The 23,194-nt window shown below is 40.7% G+C and overlaps 2 protein-coding genes across 3 annotated transcripts in view; one reads left to right on the top strand and one right to left on the bottom strand.

Moving 5' to 3' along the window:
• TNNI3K (TNNI3 interacting kinase) overlaps positions 1-23,194 on the bottom strand; it is a 129,376-nt gene that overhangs the window by 7,449 nt on the left and 98,733 nt on the right. The window contains exons 22-23 of one of the 2 annotated variants that reach the window (XM_067563383.1): positions 13,250-13,309; positions 11,440-11,609 (exon numbers count right to left, since the gene is read on the bottom strand). In XM_067563383.1, coding sequence (XP_067419484.1) covers positions 11,440-11,609; positions 13,250-13,309 — 230 coding nt within the window. The remainder of the gene's footprint in view (positions 1-11,439; positions 11,610-13,249; positions 13,310-23,194) is intronic. The other variant, XM_067563384.1, reaches the window with a different exon arrangement.
• On the top strand, positions 15,014-20,541 carry LOC137163184 (leucine-rich repeat-containing protein 53-like). Its single transcript, XM_067563313.1, has 2 exons — positions 15,014-15,079; positions 19,622-20,541. Exons 1-2 carry the CDS (start codon positions 15,028-15,030, stop codon positions 20,539-20,541), a joined length of 972 nt encoding a protein of 323 aa, XP_067419414.1. The 5' UTR covers positions 15,014-15,027.

The raw sequence follows: 23,194 nt of genomic DNA, 5'->3' as shown, positions 1-23,194 counted from the left end.
CTCCATCTTTGTAGAACTCTGGACACAAACAGAGCTTTATATTTAGCTGCCATGGACATAATGTTCTAGTAAATATTCTGCAACTGAACAGTAGACCCGTTGCATCTCTTAGGTAGTTAACTTCAATAGGCTTTTAACTTTGTGCCTTACTCCAACCAGTGTGCTTTAATTAGAGAGGGGCCTGAACCAAAATTAAACTCTCCCAAAGATTGGGGATGTCTGATCCAGGATTTTGGTTTGTCCAGCCATTAACTTCAGATCCAGTTCTGAATTTTTCCAAAGGTCTGATTCAGGACTGACTCCAGTTACAATCATCAAGAAACCCACTCAGCACTCAGAATATGAAAGATTTATATTTTTTAAAAGGGAATATATTTCCAAGCCATGCACTATCTATCCTTGCAGCATGTCTCCTCTGCGGCCCAAGCAGCAAAGGGGTAGTTCTGTGGGACAGAGGAAAGAGAAAACCTTTCCCTCAACATTGCTGTTTCTCAGTTGAATAGAAATATTCACTAATTTATCCACTAACCTCAACTCATGGCTTCATTCTGGCTATTTCCAGAAGCAATACTCTGTCTCTGTCACTGATCCAGCTCCACAGTATCTTAAATTAATACTAATTTATAGCTCCCAAACAGGGCCTGGGCAATGATAACTAATTTGTGTCATGGTCAAAATGCAAAATATACAATTTCAATAGCCTCCAAATTGGTCCCAGCAGGTTTTATAAAAGAAACAATGCCTCAAAACTACATTTGCACAGGCACAAATTTGGCAACTTATATAGCAGGCCATTGCTTCATTGGAGCATCGGCCTGATAATAAAGTGCAATCATTTGAATGATGAGCTTATGAGACACAGCAAACAGGGAAACACAAGTCACACACACACAAAAAAAAGTGCTAAGAGACCGTTTGTGTTCTTGTTAAAATCAATGAGTACAATTTTCAGAAACGCCTAAGGCCTTGTCTACACACAAAAAGCTGTACTGCTTTAACAATACCGCAACTGTAGGAATCCAGCAATATAGGAAGAGGAATAAGTTACACTGGTTGTGTAAGACACCTTTATACCAGTGCATCCACACTAGGTGTTGTACAGATATAACTATGTTAGTAAAAAAAAAATCATACCCCTAACCAATATTGTTATACCAATACAAAAACCATGAGTAGACCAGGCCTAAGTTCACTTCAGAGTTCAGTGTGAACTATGGGCTGTGAATTGTGACTTGCACTAGCCTGGTGTGCTGTAATTTCCCCGTGTAGATGCTGCGGGCACAAATTAAAAGGTAGCTATTTCATGTTAACTTTGTTCTGTTTAAAGAGGACTACATTAACCCAGACTAGGTACTTTCTAGTTTGCACCAGCAATGTCCACATGGGGCAGTTACAGAGCACCTCTCTAGTGTGCAATGCAATTCATATCTCGGTAGTATGAACTGCAGGGCCATGCGGACATATCTTACATCCCATTGAAAGTCAATAGTAGTTGGGCTAATAAGTGATCACGGTGCTTTTGAAAATTTTACCCAATACCCTCATAGATAGTGGGCGAGCTGTTTAAAGTGTCTGCCTACTACTCCAGGGAATGCAGCCAAAGTAAGACATCTAGACTCATCAATTTCCATATTAATTATATACAGTCTCACAATAGCAGGGAAGGTGCATTTATACACTTCACCAGCTACGATGTAGATATAATGTGTGCTGTATGTCTGGGATCCAACATTTGGCAAGGTTTAATGAAAGATGACCTTCTATTTCCCTCCATTCAAGCATTGTAAGTTTGTATGTATGTATGTGTACGTTCACAGAGAGAAATAAAAGATTGTCTTTGATCACATCACTTCCATGTGTTGGACCCTGAACATACCTGACATGTTATGTCCCAAGAGTGGTATACATATATTATGCATTAAGCTTGTGGCTGAAGTTTTTCAAAGAAATGTAAGGGAATTAAGTGAATTTCAATTGAAGCAGGGCACCTAACTCCCTCAGGTTCCTTTGAAAATTCCAGCCTACATTGATACAATGGCTTACAAACACAGTGACTCTGTAAAGCACAAGGCCATTTCTATGAAGCACATTGGTTTGAGCTTCCTGTACATAATACTGTTCCTTTTTCTTCCGAGTGCAGAGAAATCAAAGGTCATCTTTATTTACCTCAGTGTCCTGCACTGGGTCACATGAATTCTTCCAAGGAATCTAATGCTGCTCTGTTGAGACAGGCTGGTATGAATGTAATGATTTAAAACTAAAGAATTCCTTCAACATGCAAAACATGGCTCACTGCCAAATATTTGAAATATTCCATAGAGGCTACAAACTTACAGCTAATGTTTTGGTTTTGAGAAAAAGAATATTGAATCTTTGGGGATGTTTACATTAACACATGACTTTATAAAACCAGACTCCCTGTCTCACACACTTTCTTTGTGTGTATGTACTGTGGGTATACACAAAAGGCAACAATATATATTATTATTTTTACTCAGCACAAAAAACTGTACATGAAATCATTCTTAATAGCTAGTCACCTGTCTGAAGAAAATTGAGCACCAATTTTTATCAGTGCTTTGAGAATTGCTTATGATGGCTTTCATTGTGTATGTGTGTGTGCAAAAACAGAACTAGGTGGATGCTGCAAAAAAGTAGTAATGAACACCAATTTTCATAAAAAAATGCAAATTTTTGGATTGTATTTAGACCCCTTTCATTCATTTTCTGTAGACATTAGTGCTTAGGATTTTTTGGTTGCAAGGCTGTTCATAGAAAGAGAAAATGTCATGGAAACTCATAGAAATACTTGTATGAACAGTCTGCATGAACAGAATTTTAACAATGAAAAAATAGGTATTTATAGAAGTTATGTGAAATATCATAGACCTTAATCACAAATAATCTCCTTTCCATAGGTTACTTGGATCATTCTACAGAATTCTATCACAAAGATATAAATTTTTATTAAATTCTATAGGATGGTTTAAAAAACATGTAGAAAGGCTATTGTTTTCTATTATATCCTATAGGACTTTTCTATAAAGAGGAAGCCTCTGGTGATCATTGTGAAATCTCTTTGTGGGGGATGAGAATCCTCCAGCCCAGAGGCAGAAACAATACCATGCAATTTACCTGTAGGTGTCCAAACACACAGCATAAAAATCTTACTATGACTAGCAATTTTCTGAAGCGACAGAGTCCTGATCCAAAGTTCATTCAAATAAATGGGAGTCCTTCCACTGACTTCAAGGGACTTTGGATCAGGGTTTAATTGAAGTGAGCAGTTTCTAAGCAATCCACAGAACAAAATATGTTCACATAAGCCATTTGTTAAATAATTTCGGACCACTAGCAAATAGACTACTCTATGTCTGCTCATGGATAATACAAATAGAAAAAGAAGCTAAATTAATCAAATACTATCCCAGCTCTAATCTCATTGCATCTACCATGCCACTATATAAACTAATGCTTCATATAACTAATATTCCATTTTAAATACAAACCAAAATTGGTTTGGTACTAACAAATACAATTTTCTTTCTAAAAAGATTAACTTGCTATAGAAACAGTATCTTAATTATGTAAACCAGTCAACCCTGAATACACAAATCAAGAGCAAAGTACACACCTGTGATACTGACTGTCACAGAGGTAACATAAATACACAGTTCATGCTGCAGCTAGTTGTTCCACTGTGCAGCCTTTGATGATGCAGACTTTTTGTAGAAGTTCTTTAGCTCCATGTTATTGTTAGGGTAGCACCCATCTCAACACTGGATATAAACCATTCACAGAGAGGGCCTTCTGTATCAGGAAGTGGAAAACGTCCCTGAACTTGAAGAATAGTTTTAAAAAATTCTTCAAAATAGAGGACAGGTTTTTGACTTCCTGAAGATCCATACATTATTAATTATTAATATTTTTATTGATATTACAGTAGCACCCAGAGGTCCTAACGAGGATTTGGACTCCACTGTGCTAGTTTTTGTTCAAAGACACAATAAGAATCGGCCCCTTTCCCAGAGAGCTGTTATGTATATGCAGTAGCAAAGTCTGATTTTAAATGTTTATTTTGGGCAGAATAAGGAGTAGATGGATTCCTATAATGATTTTCTGGTGCTTTCCCCACACTGAAATTTTAGGGGATAAACACTAAGTAGAAGGTTCTTAAATTACACTTGCAAAATTCTACTCACCCACTCCTCTGTGGCAAACAATATTTATTGGTGGGTGAGTATGTCATTCATTTTTCCTTCATCCTCATGATCTAATGTGGGTGAGCTTGTGTCGGAATTGATATTCTCCATGACAATTTTGCAAATCTGTTTTAAACAACTTGGTTAGTAAGAAGAAAGGATAGTCAGCCTATTATTCAGGAATCAAGGTCACTTTACAAATGGATACAGTCTACGGCGTAAATCTTAAATATGTTTTTAGTGAGCGAAGCGTAATTTCACATGCCTTGCTCTGAAAATGTATCCTGAAGTCTACGATTCGCTATGAGAAACTAAACTGAAAAGGAAACCCTAGCTGGGGAATAGGTAATCTAATACTGCAAAGGTTCCCATAGGAACACACTTCTTTTATTTATACATGTTTGGAACAGCTGCCTCATTTGGAGTCTGGCTCTTGGAAAGTGCAGACAGATGCCCCTAGAGTAGAGCTGCAGTAAACTAGTCTCCCTGCTGGCAAACAAACTCTTCAAAGCTCTTGAGCCTCCTGCCTGTCATTTGTGTCTCGTGTCTCACTATGCATCATGGGCCTGAATGCAGCAATTTTAGGTTCATGACAAACAGCCAGGCAAAAAATTGGCCAAAGAACCTTGGTGTAAATGGAACAGCCAGCCAGAAGAATATGACCTGAACCACTCCTTCCCCTGCCACCTCTCTTTGTACAGTTGCAGAGTAGCCACGGTGACAACCTAGCAAATTATCATCCTCTTTTATATTTTCAAACAATATTGTTCAATGTAGGTATGTGTGGCAATACAGAGAATTTACTGAAATGCTTTTGAGCCGTTCTAGGCATGAAAGTGAGCCTACTTCTATCAGACCATATCTGATACTCAATTGGGAGAATGAACAAGGGCTGTTGGTTTTAAATGCTCCATAAAAACTGCATTTCAGTTCTGTACTTTAAAAAGAAGCTTTTTCATTAGCTCTGCCTTTAGTGAATATGCTTACGTAAACCTTGAGAAGCCTTTGAATTGAAAATATCATTAGCCATGGCTTTAGGACTCTTGACACTTTTCAAAGTGCAGGCAGAAGCTGTATTACTAAACAGAACTTTCTTTAAACTTAATTAGTCATCGGGGATATTATTTACTTCACAGTATACCGAAAAACAAAGGTCTGTCACCACTAGACATATCTGAACTTAGCAGATGTATTCATAGCTCCTGGCTTCTATTAAGGATCTTCTAAAAATATGCTTTCAGGTCTTCCCTTTGTGAAACTTTGACAGGATAATAGAATTAGATCTGCTGAATTCCACTAAACTGTAAAGTAAGTAAAGCTTCACTTACTCTTCAAATGTTTTTCTCTGGCAAAGCTCATCAGTCCAGCTTTTCAACCTCGAAACACAAAGCCATAAAACAAAAAGGGTGACTCCATCACTTGTCCAAGTGACAGAACGTGAAATGTTTATCATTGGCTACCAATGGCAGGATACAGGCTGCTTGTTTTAGGTTTACTTAGAGTTTGTCCGTATTTCCAGCCTCAATGCAAATATTATTCTAGGGCTCAGGTGAATGTTGAGAGGCTCAGGAGTGTTCCTGGGGCTCTTGCTTTCCCAGCTGCGGTAAGAGACATGTATTAAAAAGACAAAGCACTTTACTCCGGGGACTGACAGATGCAGTTTTCTTAGAGTGCCAGCGCTTGCTGATGCATGGAGTGGCACTGACATGGCTCTGGAGGAAGCTAAGCACCAGCATCCAGTGCAGGTAGGAGGCAGAAAGAGAACAGGGACAGAAATAGAGTCCTGTAAAGAAGCAAGGAAACCTCACTCTATCTAAGCCCAATTCTTCTTCCTCATCTGCTTTACTGTCCTCACAGGCTTCTCCTGTCCTTTCTCTGTGCCCCAACTTCCCTTTCCACTGGAACATTTGTCCTTTTCACTCGTTCCCCACACTGTGTCTTTTCATGCCACCCTCTTATTCCTGGGATAAGTTCTCTACTCTACATGCAAAGCTCTCTTCATCTCCTCCACAAAACGACAACAACTTTTCTGGGAAGCATCCAATAGTGGCTGTGCTCCTCCTCCCTGCTTCTCTTCAGCTCCATTTTGCTTGTGTGGCTGCCTTTAGATTAGAAGACCTTTGGGGCTGACCTACCACAGTATAAAGCCATGATATTTGTGGTCCTAGATATATTATTCATATTAATTCATAATTTATAACAAGCCCTCCTGCTGTGGACAAACACACTCGGGGCAAAGACTAGTGCAAAAAACAAAGTCATAGAAAGAGAAATATGTATCTGGAAGGAAGATAGCAACTCCTCTGAGTGTCTGAATGCTACCAAGGTGCAGCTCCAGCAAGTCTTGTGGCTTGGATCACTTAGTGCAGCATCTCACAAAATTAATACCAAAACAGTAGCCTAGAGAAATGGGCCCAGATTCTCAGGTTGGACAACTGTGTTTATGCAAAACCAGTTGCGGGGGGGGGGGGGGAGGAGGAGGAGGAAGGGGAAGCAAAGTTGGCTTTAAGGAGCTTCGTACGCCTGGTCCAGGGTTGGTCTCGACCAGGCCAGACTCCAGGCAAAAGTGAATGTAGCATTAGCAGGGGAAATCCTCAAACTGGCTGTAGGGCTGCTTTCTACCTTCAGCCAAAAACCTCAGTGTGTGCACGCGTACCACATGCCCAGATTCAAAACAGAAGCACTGTGGTTTGCTAGTGGCACCATTGCCTTCTTAGTCTCCAATCCTTGAAAGATACCCCTACAACTACAGAGAGCCCCTTTTACTGGCTTGGTGAGAGAGGTATTTCCACAGCGTTCATATGGCATTAATTATGAGGCAGCACATGGGCGTACAGGTCTGACTGCATAAATCTCTTTCCAGGATGGGGGTCTACAGTGGAAGCTGTGTGGGGCAAGGACTGGGTCTTTCCTATGTGTGCATGTATAGCACCAAGCACAATGGGGTGAAGCTTCTGATTGGGTCTCTGGAAGCTACAGTGGTCTAAATAACATATAGAAATAAATAGTAGCATGCAAGTGATATTAAATGTCTCTATAGTCAAGCCAAGCCAACACAATACAATACAAGGTGTGCCAAGTTCTGCTTAGGAGGAAGCATACATCACACGGTCCTGCCCACACTACAGATTGAACTGTGGTGGTAGCAACCGTATTCAAAAAGCAGTTATCAAGCAAGGTTCTTTCTGTGTGAATGCTATCAGAGAACTGTTCAGAGGCAGTTCTTATAGCATGTCTCTGGCATGATTCCCCTGTCCAGAATGACTAGGGAATTCATTTAGTACCATGGTAAGTCACGCCTTGCCATACATACAAATCTTTGGCCACCTGAGCTGACCTATAGCATGGTTTCAAAGGCATCTAATACCATAGTTTGTGACCAATGCCTAAGAATGTGTTAATCTCCCGCTTCAAAGAAAATGAGGCACAAAATCATTTTGACTTGTGCCAACTCCATTGGGTCTGGGTTCTCCTTAGAATAAGAGGAATGTTATTCTTCTGCAAATCTGCCCTTATATGAGAAGTGCTAAAGGTGCAAAGGAGCAGAAAATCAACTATTAAAGCTTCTAAAGTGTGATGGGTTGATACATTAAGCAGCCTGATTAGATAGGCAATCAGAATGCATTGCTACTGCACCCTGTTCATTAGGAGGGCACTGTGACCCATCTCTTATTACTTCACACATGGTAACAGCTGCTATGCATGAGAGAGACTCACTAAACACAAACACTAAAGTTACAAGGCAAGAAGCAAGCAAATAACTTCAGAGTCATGCCTGTTTAACTCCATGTATGGGACAGGGAGATTTCATTAGATGAATTGTCTCGGCTGTGTTACCAAGCTGCACGCTGCACAGTATTTCAGAGAATGTGAAGTGGTCAGGGCTGAGAAAGTAGAAGAAACGGAGAAATTTCCAGTGGAATGTAGTGCCCCTCTCTGTCTCCAAATGTATACATTTTCAAAAATTAAAACCTTCAGAAACTATTGTCATTAGAAAGTCAAGTCATTAATCATCTCAGTATGTTGTATAATTGGAAAACCACAGAAACTATTCCCATTTGATTGTACATTTTGCCTCTAGATGAATTTTTCTAGGTTCTATTTATAGGGTAGGATTTAGTTAATTTATGTTGCAGAGAATTTGAGGGGGTAAAAAACTTTAAATAACCTTTTGGGTTTTAAAGGAACCCATTTCAGTGAGCTAACAGGCATGGCTGAGAACACTAAATTACAGGAGCAGCTAGGCTATAGTGATAGCTTCTTCTTCTCTCTCTTTCTCTCTTTCTCAGGTGTCTGCACTGTAACCTAAATATGTCAGTCCCTCATACTTTTCATGCAAATCTATTAAACTCCACAGCAATATCTGGTCCTTTATGGAAGAAGGATTAACCCAGGATCACTATTCCTTTCTCCTGACCTCAGTCCCCGCCCCATCATTTTCCTCTCACTTTTAAAGCAGGCCTTTAATTTCACCAGATTTCTATTTTGATTCCTGTTTTTAATATGGAAAGCCTTAGCATCTAAGTGCAGGTGTGCATTTCCTTCCTCCCTCCCCATCTGGAGCCCCAAAGGCAGGAGTTTTTGTTCTTATTTGCTCCCTTATTCCAGGCCACTACTTTAACTCTTTCCACCTCAAGCCTTTAATTCCTCACAAGAGCCAGGAGGGCAGGAATAGGATGCCCAAGTGCTTTCTCTGCTGTTACAGTTTTTGATTGCTGGGTGGTGCTAGAGAGTAAAGCATAAATCTGTGTCTTCTAGCAGCGATTAAGAATGTCATTTCATTTCAGCAGTGCTCTCAGTCCCCATGTGATTGAGAAGGGAGATTGTTAAATTTGCCCTCAAAACCAGGTCTCCCGAGTGGTAGCACAGACTACTTCAGATATGAACCTTAATGTTACAATAACAGTAATCATAAATCTCAGACAGCCACAGAAAATTCTGTAATGGCTTTTGTTCTGTAAAGAAATATAAGACATACATTAGCATCAGTCCTTATGGCATTTAGTTTTCCTCTGTTTTGATTTAATTGTAGCATATGTTATGAGTGAAGTTCTGGCCCCACTGAAGTTATTGGGAGTTTTGCTATTATTTCCATGGGGTCTGGATTTCATCCTATGCCTCTTGAACACTGAGAACTAAATGCCCACTCTAGGCAAAGCCAAGCCCTGAGCAGGTCAGGAGCAGTCCCAGGAAGCCCTGTGACTCAGATACCCATCTGAGGCACAACTACTTCCCTGCTTCCTCCTCCTTGTGTGGAGAAGGAGACAGGTTCAGGAGAGAGTATTTTGCTCCTGGTTTACAGGGGCAGCAAATTGCAACACCCTCCATGGCTGCACCAGCCAAGACTCCACCCACTCCAGGGATGTGTCCAGCCACTGAGTCCCCAAGGACCAGTTGGCCCATGCAGGTGTCTAAGGGGGTTTGTTATGCTTCTGCAGGGTAGTTCAAGTCACAGTCTAGCCCTGGTGATACCATTTAATAGCAGTGCACCATCATTAGCCCAATACCTGTAATTTCTGCCCTCATGCCTCACTTCAGTCCTTTCATTTCACCTCGGTCACAACTGAAATTAAAACAAAACAAACAAGAAAGAGAGCCTGGCACTAACAAGCGTGTCGCCAAATTACAGCAACTCACTTTGCTTCTGTACTGCAGCCTCCTCCCACAACCTCAAACCTTTGTCTATTGGGAGGGTAAGGTGTTCAGGACAGGGAGCTGGGCATTTTTTATGTCTCTGGAATCCAAATGTAGTAAATAAATACATACAGTCATACACACTACTCATAATAATAATCTACTGGAGATACTGGCATTTCACTGCTGTTGCAAAACACCACTGTGAGCAGATGGTGCTCACATACCTCTCTGGATAATGGCTACACACTTCACATAACACTAAACTTAGCGTTAAGCAAGAGTGGGAGAAGGTTTCCAGGTTACACAAATAATAACAACACCGTTCTCCTCAAGTCTGGCACTTTGTAGTGTTCCCTGAAGGAACTACTGTCTCTGCCTCTCGTTCTTTCTGACCAGAAAGTCACGCCCACATCTCTTTTATCCTGGCAGAGTTAGCAAGCTATGTCTGCCATAGGGAATCCGTGGAATCTACTCAGCAGCTTTACGCAGGGTTTTGCTGCCTGCTAACTGGGTGAGCTACCAGATAAGCCCTGATGTCCAGGCTCTGAGGACTTGTAGAGCCTACTAGCCTGTTTTTATGAGCATGACTCACACTAACACAGCTTCCTTTAGTGGCTAAACAATAGAGGTGTATGAATCTGCTATTTTCTCCAAGCTAACAAACCTGGTCCTTTAGCTCAAGCAAGTTCGAACTTGCCACACTTCCCCTAATAAGAAATTGCATCATATAACTGATGATAAAGCCTATTTTCAAAGACTGAACAATGCCCCCATGCTAAGAAAAAACTTGACAGACTATGTGTAACTGCACCAACTAGCAACTCCCCCCATAACAGTATTGAAATGCTTGTCAGCTATCTAAACTGGCTTTTCTATCTTGAACCCGAAATGTTGTAGCTTACACACCCTCTGTTAATTATTCAGTATTTTTTTTTTGTGGCAAAGATAAACATTTTGATTGCTTAACTTTTCTTGGCATAGAATTTCAAATGCAAAACCAATAAACCATAATGCAAAAACCGGCTCCCCTGGGCCCACTGGCAGGTAGTGGAAATATGTTTGCCTACCTGCTGAGAACTTGTAATGACACCCCTGGATGGGGGTCATCATTCTTTCCTGTCCTATCTTAGAGCAGTGTTGCCATGTCTGCGTTCCAAGCAGTGCACGCAGTTGTTTAAATACCTCCAGAACTGTTTTTATGTTTTTAAAGTCACAAACAAAATCTATATTAATATTTGACTTTGTGAAACCTTTAGAATGAAGCTTCCACTTGGGGCCTGTCCAACCAGAGAGTGTCCATAACATTTTAAATACCTTGGGCTCATCATACTGTTGTGAGACTATCTGAGAAGCTAGGATTCTGAAACATTTTTCAAACTTTGATGCAGCGACAGCACTAGCAACATATCATATAATTATTTCCTTATGGCAGCACCCACCACATACAAGGTGCTTTCCAAACACCCAAAGATGGTCCCTGAGCCGGGAAGCTCACAATCTATGGAAGATGACAGACATCTCCTTGGATGGACTCTCTTGATGCTGCCCATTACACCTGTCCATAGTGAGAGCTAGTCCACCCTCAGGGGTTGTCACTTACCTTTGTGACCAAACAGCATAAGCTCTCGCATTCAAGGCATATTCCAACTCAAAACGGCTACGTAAAGCTGCAACATGGCTACGGCCAGGACCTCCTCGTGCAATGAGACAGTCAGAAGAAGAGGAAGGAGACAGAGATCCACTGCTGTTGCTGGAGGCGGGAGACATCAGCTGGATTAAAAAAGGGATTGTCAACCTTTACTGATGAACCTTAACAGTTTTAGAGTGGCTTCAAAGCACTGAGCACGTGCAATAAAACACAAGAATTTTGCTGCAATTCTGGATTATTTTTATTCTTCTCTTTCTCATTAACATACTTGTGTCCCTTCTTTCTTCTACAGCATAGGCTGAAAAAAGCAGTGGCTCCTGACTTTGATCAGCCGCAGAGGAGAGCTGCATGCAGCTTACCAAAGGAAGTGGTACATTCATCATCCCTTGGAGTCTTTAAATCGAGATTGGATGTCTTTCTAAAAGATACGCTCTAGTTCAGCCATGAGTTATTGGGCTTGATAGTGTTCACTTACATAGTAGGGAAGAGTAATTCCTTCCCCTTCAGGAATTACTGGGTGAAATTCTATGGCCTGTGTTCTATAGGAGGCTATATGAGCATTGCAGTCTTTCTGGCCCTATAATTCGTGAATTTCTAAGGACCAACCCAGAATGGCAGGGCAGGCATATAGTGTTAGGAGGCATTTAAAAGTTTAAAAAGGAACAACATTAATTTACTGAGTGAGGGGAGAGAGGAAATGGAAGGGACAAAACAAATCTTATCACCCCAGATTTCATCCTTTGTTGCCTGCAGCACTTACCAACTCTCAACAGATTTTGTCCCTTAAAACTCCCCTCAACAGAGTTTTGCCATGGAGACAATGGAGCTTAAGACTAACTCCTTAGATAAATAAGGCTTCTTTTTTCAGTTCACAGCCCAGATTTCATCCTGCATGCACTGCTGCCTTTGTATCACAGAAGCCAGGTCTCCCATGAGACAGCACGGTTACTTGTGATATAGTACTCCACTTGTTTTAAAAACTTAAAAGCTTCCACCTACACATAAAGCAACCTGCTGCAGTCAGAGCATGAAGAAATGAAATAGATTACGGGCGTCTGCTCTGACCCTTCGGCTCAAGAGCAGTGATACATTTTAAAGGGAAAAGGGAATTTTTACAATTCTTGTACATGGTGCACACGCATGCACACACACACAAATAGCAACTGTAAATTCAGGAACTGGAGTCCCTAATCAAGCTCACTTCCTGTTTGATCAGTTGTCTTCATTAGGCTGGATGCCTATAGATCCAGCTGTTTATTCACTGCAGAGAGAAGCAGAAATGTAGCCTTGTTTTTCTCTTTTCATGTTTGCTCTTTTAATCCCCCTCCCTAAGATCCATGTCAAACTGACTCTTTTTTCTAGCCAAGTAAACCTGGGATTGCTAGGTGGGGAGAAGTGGGTCTGCCTACGACTACTGCAAGGTACATCTCTGCAATGCTGAACAGTCTCCCTCTGCAGCGTTAGCATCTCTGGAAATGCAGAGAGCCAAGAGCAAGTCAGAGACAGACTTGATCTCATATCATACTCACGGCAATGTGTTCTGTCAGGCTGGCCGTTGACCTTCTGCTTCCTAGGGCACTTAGGGGGTTATTGTTTACTGTATCACCTTAAAATTTAATGACAAGGTTACAACTGGGTGAACTGGGTCAGCGAGTTCTATGGTCTCTTTCACTCTGTCTTCCTGTGTTGCTCTCCAGCTTGCATTCACACTTGCTCATTTGGGGCATTCATATTACTTAACTGCAGGAGCTTATATCTTTACCTCAATGTTGCATAGACATTCTTCTAACTTTGTGACTACTTCAGAAAATTCTGGTCTTCCCTGTAAATACAAGAGACAGAGAGAGAGAGAGAGAGAGAGAGAGAGAGAGAGTGTGCACACACTGTGTTGCAAATAGAAGAGGGATTGGTCACTGCAATTTTAAAATGTGAATGTGTGCATTTGTAGGAGACCTTGGTAAGGAAATTTGATACCATTTACAGACAATCCCGCTTGTATATAGACTGACTGTTCTAACTTCCCTTCTAAACACTGGATGATAAAAAAAGGGGGTGATTGTGGATCCTCTCTACTTCCCCTCTCTCTGCATTCTTTGGCGCCACTGTGAGTGTACTTGCATGTCCTATAAGAATAGCAAGTTCAAATTTTATAACCTGAGCATTTTCTAGAAGCCTCAAGTGCACCACTTCTGGTTTTTATAGCACCTGTCAGTATGTAACTTATCAGATGTGCACTGAGGGAGACTTCTTTAACTCCAAGACAGGGAGTGCTTGAGCCAGGTCCCTGATTAATACTTGGGCTGTTGGCCACCCCTCCCCTCTCACCTCCCACTTTAAGGGTCAGTCCTGCATCTCTTACTCACATGGGTAGTCACACTGACTGTAGTCAGACAACACACGAGCATTTTAGATTCAGATGGGCTGTAGCTATATCATGCTAATAAGTCCTTATTGCTATTCTAAGTGCTTTGTGACACATATACAATGTGTCCCCTGCAAAGGGCCAACTTGTATGATGCTAAGAGCTTCTGTTATGTGCTCCATTTGAGAAGTAGCGGGGACACTTTTGAAAGCTGTTGTGTCTCATATTTCTTGGATTAATACAACTAGACTTAGTATCAAAACCCGATTAGCTTTATTGTAATTATTGTTACAATTGTTAAAATTATTACAATTATTATTGCTTTATTGTAATTAAAATAATTATGGAGATATCTATCTGTCTCTCTTCTTATACTGTGCCTGACAACATAGTGTCTGTGGTCTCAATTCTGCAAAGCACTCAATCACTCACTTATCTTATAAAATGATTGAATCCCATTGACTTTAATGGGACTTAAGCAAATGGGCCTGACCCAAAGTCTATTGGAGTCAATGGAAAAACTCCCACTGATTTCAGTGAACATGGATTAGGCCCATAATTATTAAAGTTAAGCATGTGCTTATGTACTTTGCTGAATGAGGACCTGAGTCCTGTCAAAGAAGTAGTTTTTATTATGATTAAAATGCAAGAACTAGCTAAAAATAAAAGGAGTTGGATTATGAGTCCCTGTCTTTGATTTTCTGGGCACAAATTTGCCTTTGGAAACAACTGCAGTTACAGTTTGCAGCATGTAGATGCCTAAGGACCCGATACATAGGTACAGTCTGGTGGTTAGGTGAGATGAGCTATGAGGGTGCCTTCAATTAATTGCAAATGCTAAGTTGTGCCCTCTAAATTCAAAGCCTTTTAAGAACAGGATCAAAATATCACATAAACACACAGTTTTCTCACTTGTGCTCTATCTTTTAATAAACCAGGGATAATGGAAAATGTCAGTTATAAGTGCTGGACATCTTTCTCGGCCATAAAATTCACCATTCTCTCATGACAAATTAAAATCTCCTAAAAAAATGCAGAGGCCCCTAATTTACTTAATTATCCATTTGCAATTAAACCCTGAGTAATACCATGAAATATATGCTTTTATCCTTTCAGGTACATTGCTCATTCTACTTGCTATGGTGATTCAGTTAATAGCATCATGTCCCTTCTCATGCATGGTATGCTCAGAAGATGTTACTCTGTGTCAGGGATTAACATACATACCAGGTAACTATGTAAGACCCTTTAAGAGAACTGATATTTATTAATACAGTGAGCTCACTGCAATACTCTAATTGTATTGACTGTTTCATTGTATCGACTGTTTCTGGACTCAGCTTCTGAAAGCAAACCTCTACACATGCTGTTTAAAGAGTGATAACACTGTTTTATTTCTCTTTGCCTAGCGGCCTTACCTCAGCTATTCTAAGGCCTTCGGAGGTAATTGAAAATCTTTTTTTTACTGTGAATGGAGTCATTTCATGCAGCAAGACACTTAAAAAAACAGATTGTTTTAATAAGTTATTGTCCCCATTTTGTGCAAAGTTCAAGCCTTACACTGGCTGAACGGACTATGGATTGCCTCATAACTCTGCCATGCATTTCTACAGCATTAGTAAGATTAAGTGATATTCCGGTGATACAGATTAGAATCGAAGTGTATTATTAACATTATAATTCTGAAACAATGGTTTCTTTTTATTGGGGCTAAATGAGCTGTGGAAATGCTACCAAGATACATTGACTTTATTCATTACATATTGCTTGCTTAAGTCAACAATTTAATAAGACACCTTAACAAATTTAAACAGAATGTGACTTACATGCTGATAAGTAACACATACTTTGTTTATTGCTAAAAGCAGCAAACTTCTATTCCAACACTAGTTCAGAGAACAGAAAGGCATTATCAACCTAAGAAACCAGAAGTACTAATAGCGGTAAAACTAAATAATGTTTGGCACTTAAACCACCTTTCATCCATAGTTCTCAAAGTGCTTCACTAAGATGGGTAAGTATTATTAGGTCCAGTTTACATATGGGGATGCTAAAGCAAAGAGAAGTTAGGGTCTTGATTTAAAACCCTTTGAAGTCAACAGACTGCAAGTGACTTGTCCAAAGTCATGTAGGCCTTGATACAGAAAAGCATTACACGTGCTTAAGTTTCATTGAATCAGTTAAACATGTTCTTAAGTGGTGTTCTGAATAGGAATAGACTTAAGCACATGCTAAAGTATGTCCCTGAATTGGGGTCACAGTGAGCCACTGACAGAGCCAGAAATGGATTGCAGAAACAAAATATCCAGGACTCTAGATGGGTGTAGGACTTGTAGTAAGAATACGTGGGTCCTAGCACTTCCTAACAGAACACTAAGTCTGCTAGGGTACAATAATTCCAAACTCCACTCCAAATTATTAGAAATAAAGATCCCACTTTGTTATGAATTCCCTGACTCCCAGAATATCCAGACTGAGGGCTTGTCTACACTTGAAATGCTGCAGCTGCAGCACTGTAGTGCTTCAGTGTAGACATTACCTAAGCTAACAGGAGGGGTTCTCTTATTGGTGTGGGTAATCTGCCTCTTTGAGAGGCAGTAGCTAGGTTGATGGAAGAATTCTTCCTACACTGGGGGTTAGGTCGGCTTAACTACACGGCTCAGGAGGTGTGGATTTTTCACATCCCTGTATGATGTAGTTAAGCCAAATTAATTTTCTTGTGTAGGCCAGACCAAAGAAAACTAATGTTACTAATGTTGCTAATCTGTGTTGCTGAACATATTCATCAAATTGTATTTTGAATTCCCAGAATGTAACATTTGTAGGATCCGATTGTCTAAAGGTGACATTACTCAATGCCATTTGCAAAAATGTGTTTGCAATTGTCATGAATATATGTGCAAAGACAGCATTTTGTGCACAAAGGGATGCTTAGGTTGTTGAGACACAAGCCTGGTCTACACTAGAAAATTAATTTGGTTTAATTACATCATGCAGGGGTGTGAGAAGTCCAAACCCTTAGCGGTGTAGTTAAATTGACCTGACTCCTGGTGTAGATGCTCTAGATTGACAGAAAAATTCTTCCATTGACCTAGCTACCACCTCTTGGAGAGACAGATTACCTGTGCTGATGGAAGAACCCCTCCCATCGGTCTAGATACTGTCTATACTAAAGCGCTGAAGTGGTGCAGTTGGAGCACTGCAGCTGTGCCACTGTAGCATTTCACATGTAGACAAACCTGCAGAATCCAATAAATGACCTGCCAGTCTTTACATTATGCAGTGGGAGAAATAACTGATAGAAGTTACACTAGTCTGGCCACTTCATATTATCTATTGCTGGGGGAGACTGGCAAAGTCCCAAAAATGTTATGAGCAAAAGATTGATCTTTACTAAGCAATAAATCTTTAGGGCAAAACAATCTTTGACAGTATGTGCACAATGGTCCGTGCCAGTTTAGGTGCACACAAACCCTGTTACCTGCACACAAGCTGGAGTTTGTATGTGCAAACATACACCCCTCCCACATACCCCAGCTTGTGGATGCAATAGGCTCATGCACTAGGCTGCGTGCACACCTGAATCTGAAGAATGTGAGTGCATGCACATCTGAAGATTTAGCCCTTCATATAATGTAGGCAATCAATAAAGATTACTTTAAAAAGAGTCACTCTTATCTTTTTAAGTGTTTGTACAGCACCTAGCACAGTGGGGCCTTGCTCCATTACTGGTGCCTAGATACTGCCACATAATTAGTTAGTAAGTAAATCAATAAATAAATGTTTTATGATAAAGCAACAGATTTTCCTTAATGCAGAAACAGGAACAAGCCACACAAGCAAAAGTAAAATATTCCTTCTTTCTACACCAGTTTATGGTATTAGAAGTACATTTTTCAGTTACTTTATTTGCTTGAATGTTACCATGCATTCTGTTGCTCTAGAAGGGGTGATTGTCTGGACTCCCCCCTCATTTTTAAAACTGTCATAAGAGTCCAATAATTTAAGTATGTTAGAGAGATGCTGCAATAACTATTCCTGCAATAATTTACTGTTATATCACTTTTATCATGCAAACATTGCTGGACTCCTGATGACAATATTACAAGTTACCCTCAAGTGGTTATTCCAATTGGATTGGACATAGCTTGAAGTCAAGAGGACATTTGCCTTTTATCATGTGGAGGAGTTTATTTAATGAAACACGTGTATGATAGGGGTCTGTGCTCCCCAGGGCATATCGGAGTCCCATGTGAAAATCCTCAGGGCATCCATACCAGAAAAGACCCACATCATGTTTATTACTTTTAGCCTCAAGAGGAAAAAAACCCAACCTATTGTAAAGGAAAGAAAAACCCCAAATGAGCTCATAATACAGATAAACATTAATGCCCATAAATTGGTTAGGTAGCTCAAATGCCAGTCCCTGGTCAGGCGGGGCTCTCTTTACAAATAGCAGGGGTGCTGCAGGACAGGAAGGAGACCTGCTGACAGAGCGGTGTGTGGGAAGCTTGCACAGTGATTGCCTGCACCATTTCTGGCGCTAAGTGTTAGTTTTGCACTTCCATATAAGCAATGAAAAATTCATCCCAAAATAACAACAGTGACAGTAATAAGCAATGCATTAATTTTGATTTCTAGGGGAACAGATGGTTTTTCTGTTTCTTGAACAAACAAGTCATGTCAGTGTACAGCCAAAAAACAAAATAAAAAACCCTCATATTCCAATGCAGGTGAGAATTGCATGCAGGTTATGATGAATCACCGAGCACCTAGATGAGCTTGGATAAGGGCTAGCTGGCTGCAACATAATCTAGACAAGAGACAGATTATGCTGGTGGGCTGGGGGAAGCAGCTGGAAGGGCTGGCAGAATTCCTTTGGTACCCCGATTGAGGGAGTGTTGTTAATGCGGTTTGTAACACAGGTGTGTAACCTGGTGTGTTGTTAGATCCTGGGTCACTCCTGGATGCCTAGGCGGGGCCAATGAGAGCTTATATTTTTTCCATCTATACCTGGCAAGACGAATGTGACCTTTTCTCCCTGATGCAGGGACCTTGCCACTATTATCCCCATTTGTCATGTTGAGATTAGATTGCTGCAATGTTCTCTACATGAGGCTGCACCTTCAGACCACTTGGAAACTGATGCTAGTGCAGAATGTTGCAGCCTGCTTATTAAGTGGAGTTTCATGCTGCAAGCACGTTACACCAATGTTCCGGGAACCAATATGTTTCTGGGTGGAATGCAAAGAGTTGATGCTAACCTCTGAAGCTAGTCATCTAACCTAGGGACCAGGCAAACACCCCATGCACTGGTGCCATAGCTGAGACCATTGAGGGGTCTAGAACTGGAGCTCCATTGATATACCTGGGAGAGAGCTGGCAGCAGGCCAGGGGGCTCACCCTCCTTGGCCCACCAGATCAGTTAATCATCCAAGCCCACTGCAAAGTCCATCTTTCCTCCAGGATTTTGGGGAGGGGAGTGGGCTGAGGGGTTTGGGTCTATTTTAGTACCCTCGATACATTTGCTGGTGAATATTCATGTACCTGTCAATCTGGGATGATCAGTCCTTTATCTCACATTATTAATTTACAGAAGGGGTGCCGATAAAGGATTTCAGAAATCTAAATAAATAAAATATGAAGCATTTCCTTAAAATCAGAACAAGTGAAAAAATTATCTTCCCATCTTTAACAGCCCTTGTTAGTGTTAAGATATTGATTGAGAACCAGCCCATGCCTGTAGCTAATGTCTCTATTCCTCTTTTACAGCTGCTCCTGTAACCACAAAAGCTTTAATTGTCACTGATGGAAATATCACTTTAATAGACAGCTTCAACTTGTCTCTCCTGTTCAACATAACCCTACTAAGACTAAGTAGCAACAGAATTACAGACATTAAAGAAAATGCTTTTAATGGGCTTAGAGATCTGAGGACTTTACTGCTAGACCAAAACCAAATATCGAGCTCTTCTATCAGTGATAATACCTTCAGTGAGCTTCAAAAGCTGCAGGTCCTGGTGCTAAGCAACAATGCTTTGAACAGCATCTATGGGGCCTGGTTCAAAAATATGAAGGGTCTTATGAGACTGCAGCTAAATGGGAATCAGATCACTAATCTTACAGACAGCAGCTTTGGAACCACTTGTCTTGACAGTCTTAGGAGCCTGGATTTATCTAACAATTTCATTAGTTACATTGAGAAAAATGCCTTCCAACGCCTACCTCAGCTGGAAGAAATGGACCTTTCCCGAAACAGGCTGGCACTCATTCCAGACATGTTTTCTCCACTCACCCAGCTAATTCTTCTAAGCTTAGATCAAAATCAATGGAATTGCACATGCAGACTTTGTGATCTAGCCTTCTTCTTAAGGAACTATGTGAATTCTTCAACCAGGTTACTCAAACATGCCAATGATATGTACTGCAGGGCTTCCAAAAACCCAGCAGTTCACAGTGTGCTTGAGCTAACGGAGGCCAATTGTAACCCAGATCCTCAAAACATTACTGCTATTCTAAAAAACAAAAAGATGAACTCCTACTGGAGGGATGTTACTCTGGTAGCTGTGTTTTGCTTTGTAGGTAATGTATATTCTGGCTCTCTACTTTTTTGTGCACATAAAATATCTTGTCTATGCTTTCTATTTCATATAAAAATATACAAGCCAAGATTTTTAAACTTGGGTGCCTAATGTTAAAGGACTACATTTATAGTGCTCACAAACCCTGATCCCACTTGTCAAACGGGGTTTAGTTGCCTAACTTTAGGCACCCACATTTTAATCTTATGACCACAGTGTACAAACCTTCATGCGGTCAGTATAAGAACATAAAAATGGCTGTGCTGGATCAGACCAATAGTCTAGCTCAGCCATCTGTCTCTGACAGTGACCAGTGCCAAATGCTTCTGGCAGTCGGAGGTTTAAGAACACCCACAGCATGGGGTTGCATCCCTGGCCATCTTGGCTAATAGCCATTGATGGACCTATCCTCCATGAACTTACCTAATTCTTTTTTGAATCCAGTTATACTTTTGACCTTCTCAACATTCCCTGGCAATGAGTTGATTGTGCCTTGTGTGAAGAAGTACTTTCTTTTATTTGTTTTAAACCAGATACCTATTAATTTAATTGGGTGACCCCACCTCTTGTGTTTATGAAGGGGCAGGTAACACTTCCCTATTCACTTTCTCCACATGTTCATGATTTTATAGATCTCTATCATATTCCCCCCTTCATCTTCTTTTTTCTAAACTGAACAGTCCCAGTATTTTTAATTGCTCCTTGTATGGAAGCTGTTCCATACCCATAATCATTTCTGCTGCCCTTCTCTGTAACTTCTCCAATTCTAATATATCTTTTTTGAGATGGGACAACCAGAACTGTATGCCGTATTCAGGGTGTGGGAGTACCAGGGATTTATATTGCAGCATTATGATATTTTCTGTTTAATTATCTATCCCTTTCCTAATGGTTCCTAACTTTCTGTTAACTTTTTTTGACTGCTGATAGCCACCGAGAAGATGTTTCCAGAGAACTGTCCATGGTGACTCTTTCTTGAATGGCAATAGCTAATATAGATGCCATCATTTTATATGCATATTTGGGATTATTTTTCCACTGTGCATTATTTCGCACTTATCAACATTGAATTTCATTTGTATATTCAGTAGAATTTTTGATGAACATTTTATGACTTAGCCTAATATTTGGTAGTGATTCAGAATGGGACACTGCAGGCATCCTTAGTAGCAGCCATTGTCACAAGTCATTTTAGTGAAATGGGTTGGTTGCAATGTTTTTCTCATCTCCATCATATTCCATAAAATACATAAACAGTGTTGCCATCCTCCCTGTGGAATGAAGGAACAACAGTGCCCGGTATGTCACCTGGATTCCTAGGCAGCTGTCAACTGCGGTCCTTGTATATACATATGTACGGTTGTATCTTACAGTCTAAAGTCTAGTCTGCAGCCGTACTATCGCCTGAAGCCATAGCCCTCAGGCTGTGATCTCATTTGATTTCACAAGCTAAGACAGGTTAGACCTAGCTAGTGCTTGGATAGGAGACTGCCAAACAAACCAATCGTAAGGGGCTGCGGATAATGAAACTGGTGATTTGGTATGTGGTACTTCTCCCTCTGAGTACAAAGAGAACCAATGCCCTGGAATATCACTCGGGGCACCATGCAGCTGGAGATGCTATCAGGCCTAGCATTCATTTGGTGAGGTTCCTTTAAAAAGCCCTCAACTATTTATCTATCACTTGGATTAACCATTCGCCGCCTCACTGATGTGTTACCCATGACTATATGCCAACCTCTGAAAGGCCGTTTTGATGTATGAGGCGTGCTCCCCAAATTCGGGAACTTGAGTTTAGTTTTTGGAAGCCACTGTATTTTTTCTTTTAAACAAATTAACATTTGTTTGTAACCTTCTCCTGTCTGCATAGGTGCTGCTCCCCCTCTGTCCCAGAGAGGCAAGACCTCAGTAACAGCTCTGTTGAGTTACACGCTAGCACTCATCTCTAATATATTGGCAGGGGAGTGGGGCAATCAGCAGAGTGGAGTAATCCTTCCTCTAAGACCACAATGACCCCCCCTAACCTAATGGTGTAGCATCTGCAATGCCAGTGCCCCCTATCTACAGTCTGGAGGAAATATCCCAAAGTGTCTGCACAGTAGTGCATCCTGTGACGTGGCCCCTTGACCAACCACCACCTGTGCACTGCTAAAAGCTGAGGCCCTAGAGAGCTACCAACCCACACCCATATGCAGCTCCCCCACACCTCACATACTACTAGAAGATGACAGATTATCTAAGGCTGTAAAAAAATCATCTGACTTTTTACTGTCTTGTTGCAAAAAATAGCAATGATATAATGAATCCTGGTTTGTTAATGCATTTGCAGACGCAGGCAGAGTTATAAGGTTGTGGTTTAATTTTGGCATTTTCTGACTGTGAGTGCTTAAAGATGCCACCTTAATACTGTCTGAATGTCGGTTTTCGGTACAGAATTTTATATATGACTTATCCTTTTTCTGTCTATGTGTCGTGTTTGTTGCAGAGTTGCTCATTCAAGAAGGTTGGGTTTTTCAAGCTGTTTTTAACTTCATTTTGAAGAGTCTATATAAAGTTCCCTTCATTTGGGAGTTGTGTTGCATTTCAAAATGGTAAAATGACCTTTTTAGAAAGAGGCAAGGGAATTTGAGCCTATCATACTTGACAGCACCCCTTTAATTCAGTAATTGTACCACAGAAGGGATGGAGTCTCAGCTTCTCCCTTCTGCTAAAGAAATCACAGACATATCCCCAATCATCACAAAAGCATTTGCTTCCTGAATAA

The sequence above is a fragment of the Emydura macquarii genome, unplaced genomic scaffold (genome assembly GCF_026122565.2).
Source record: "Emydura macquarii macquarii isolate MOO-44397 ecotype Brisbane River unplaced genomic scaffold, CSIRO-AGI_Emac_v2 contig_2481, whole genome shotgun sequence".
NCBI classification, from domain to species: Eukaryota; Metazoa; Chordata; order Testudines; family Chelidae; genus Emydura; species Emydura macquarii.
This window is presented reverse-complemented; position numbering and strand designations above follow the sequence as displayed.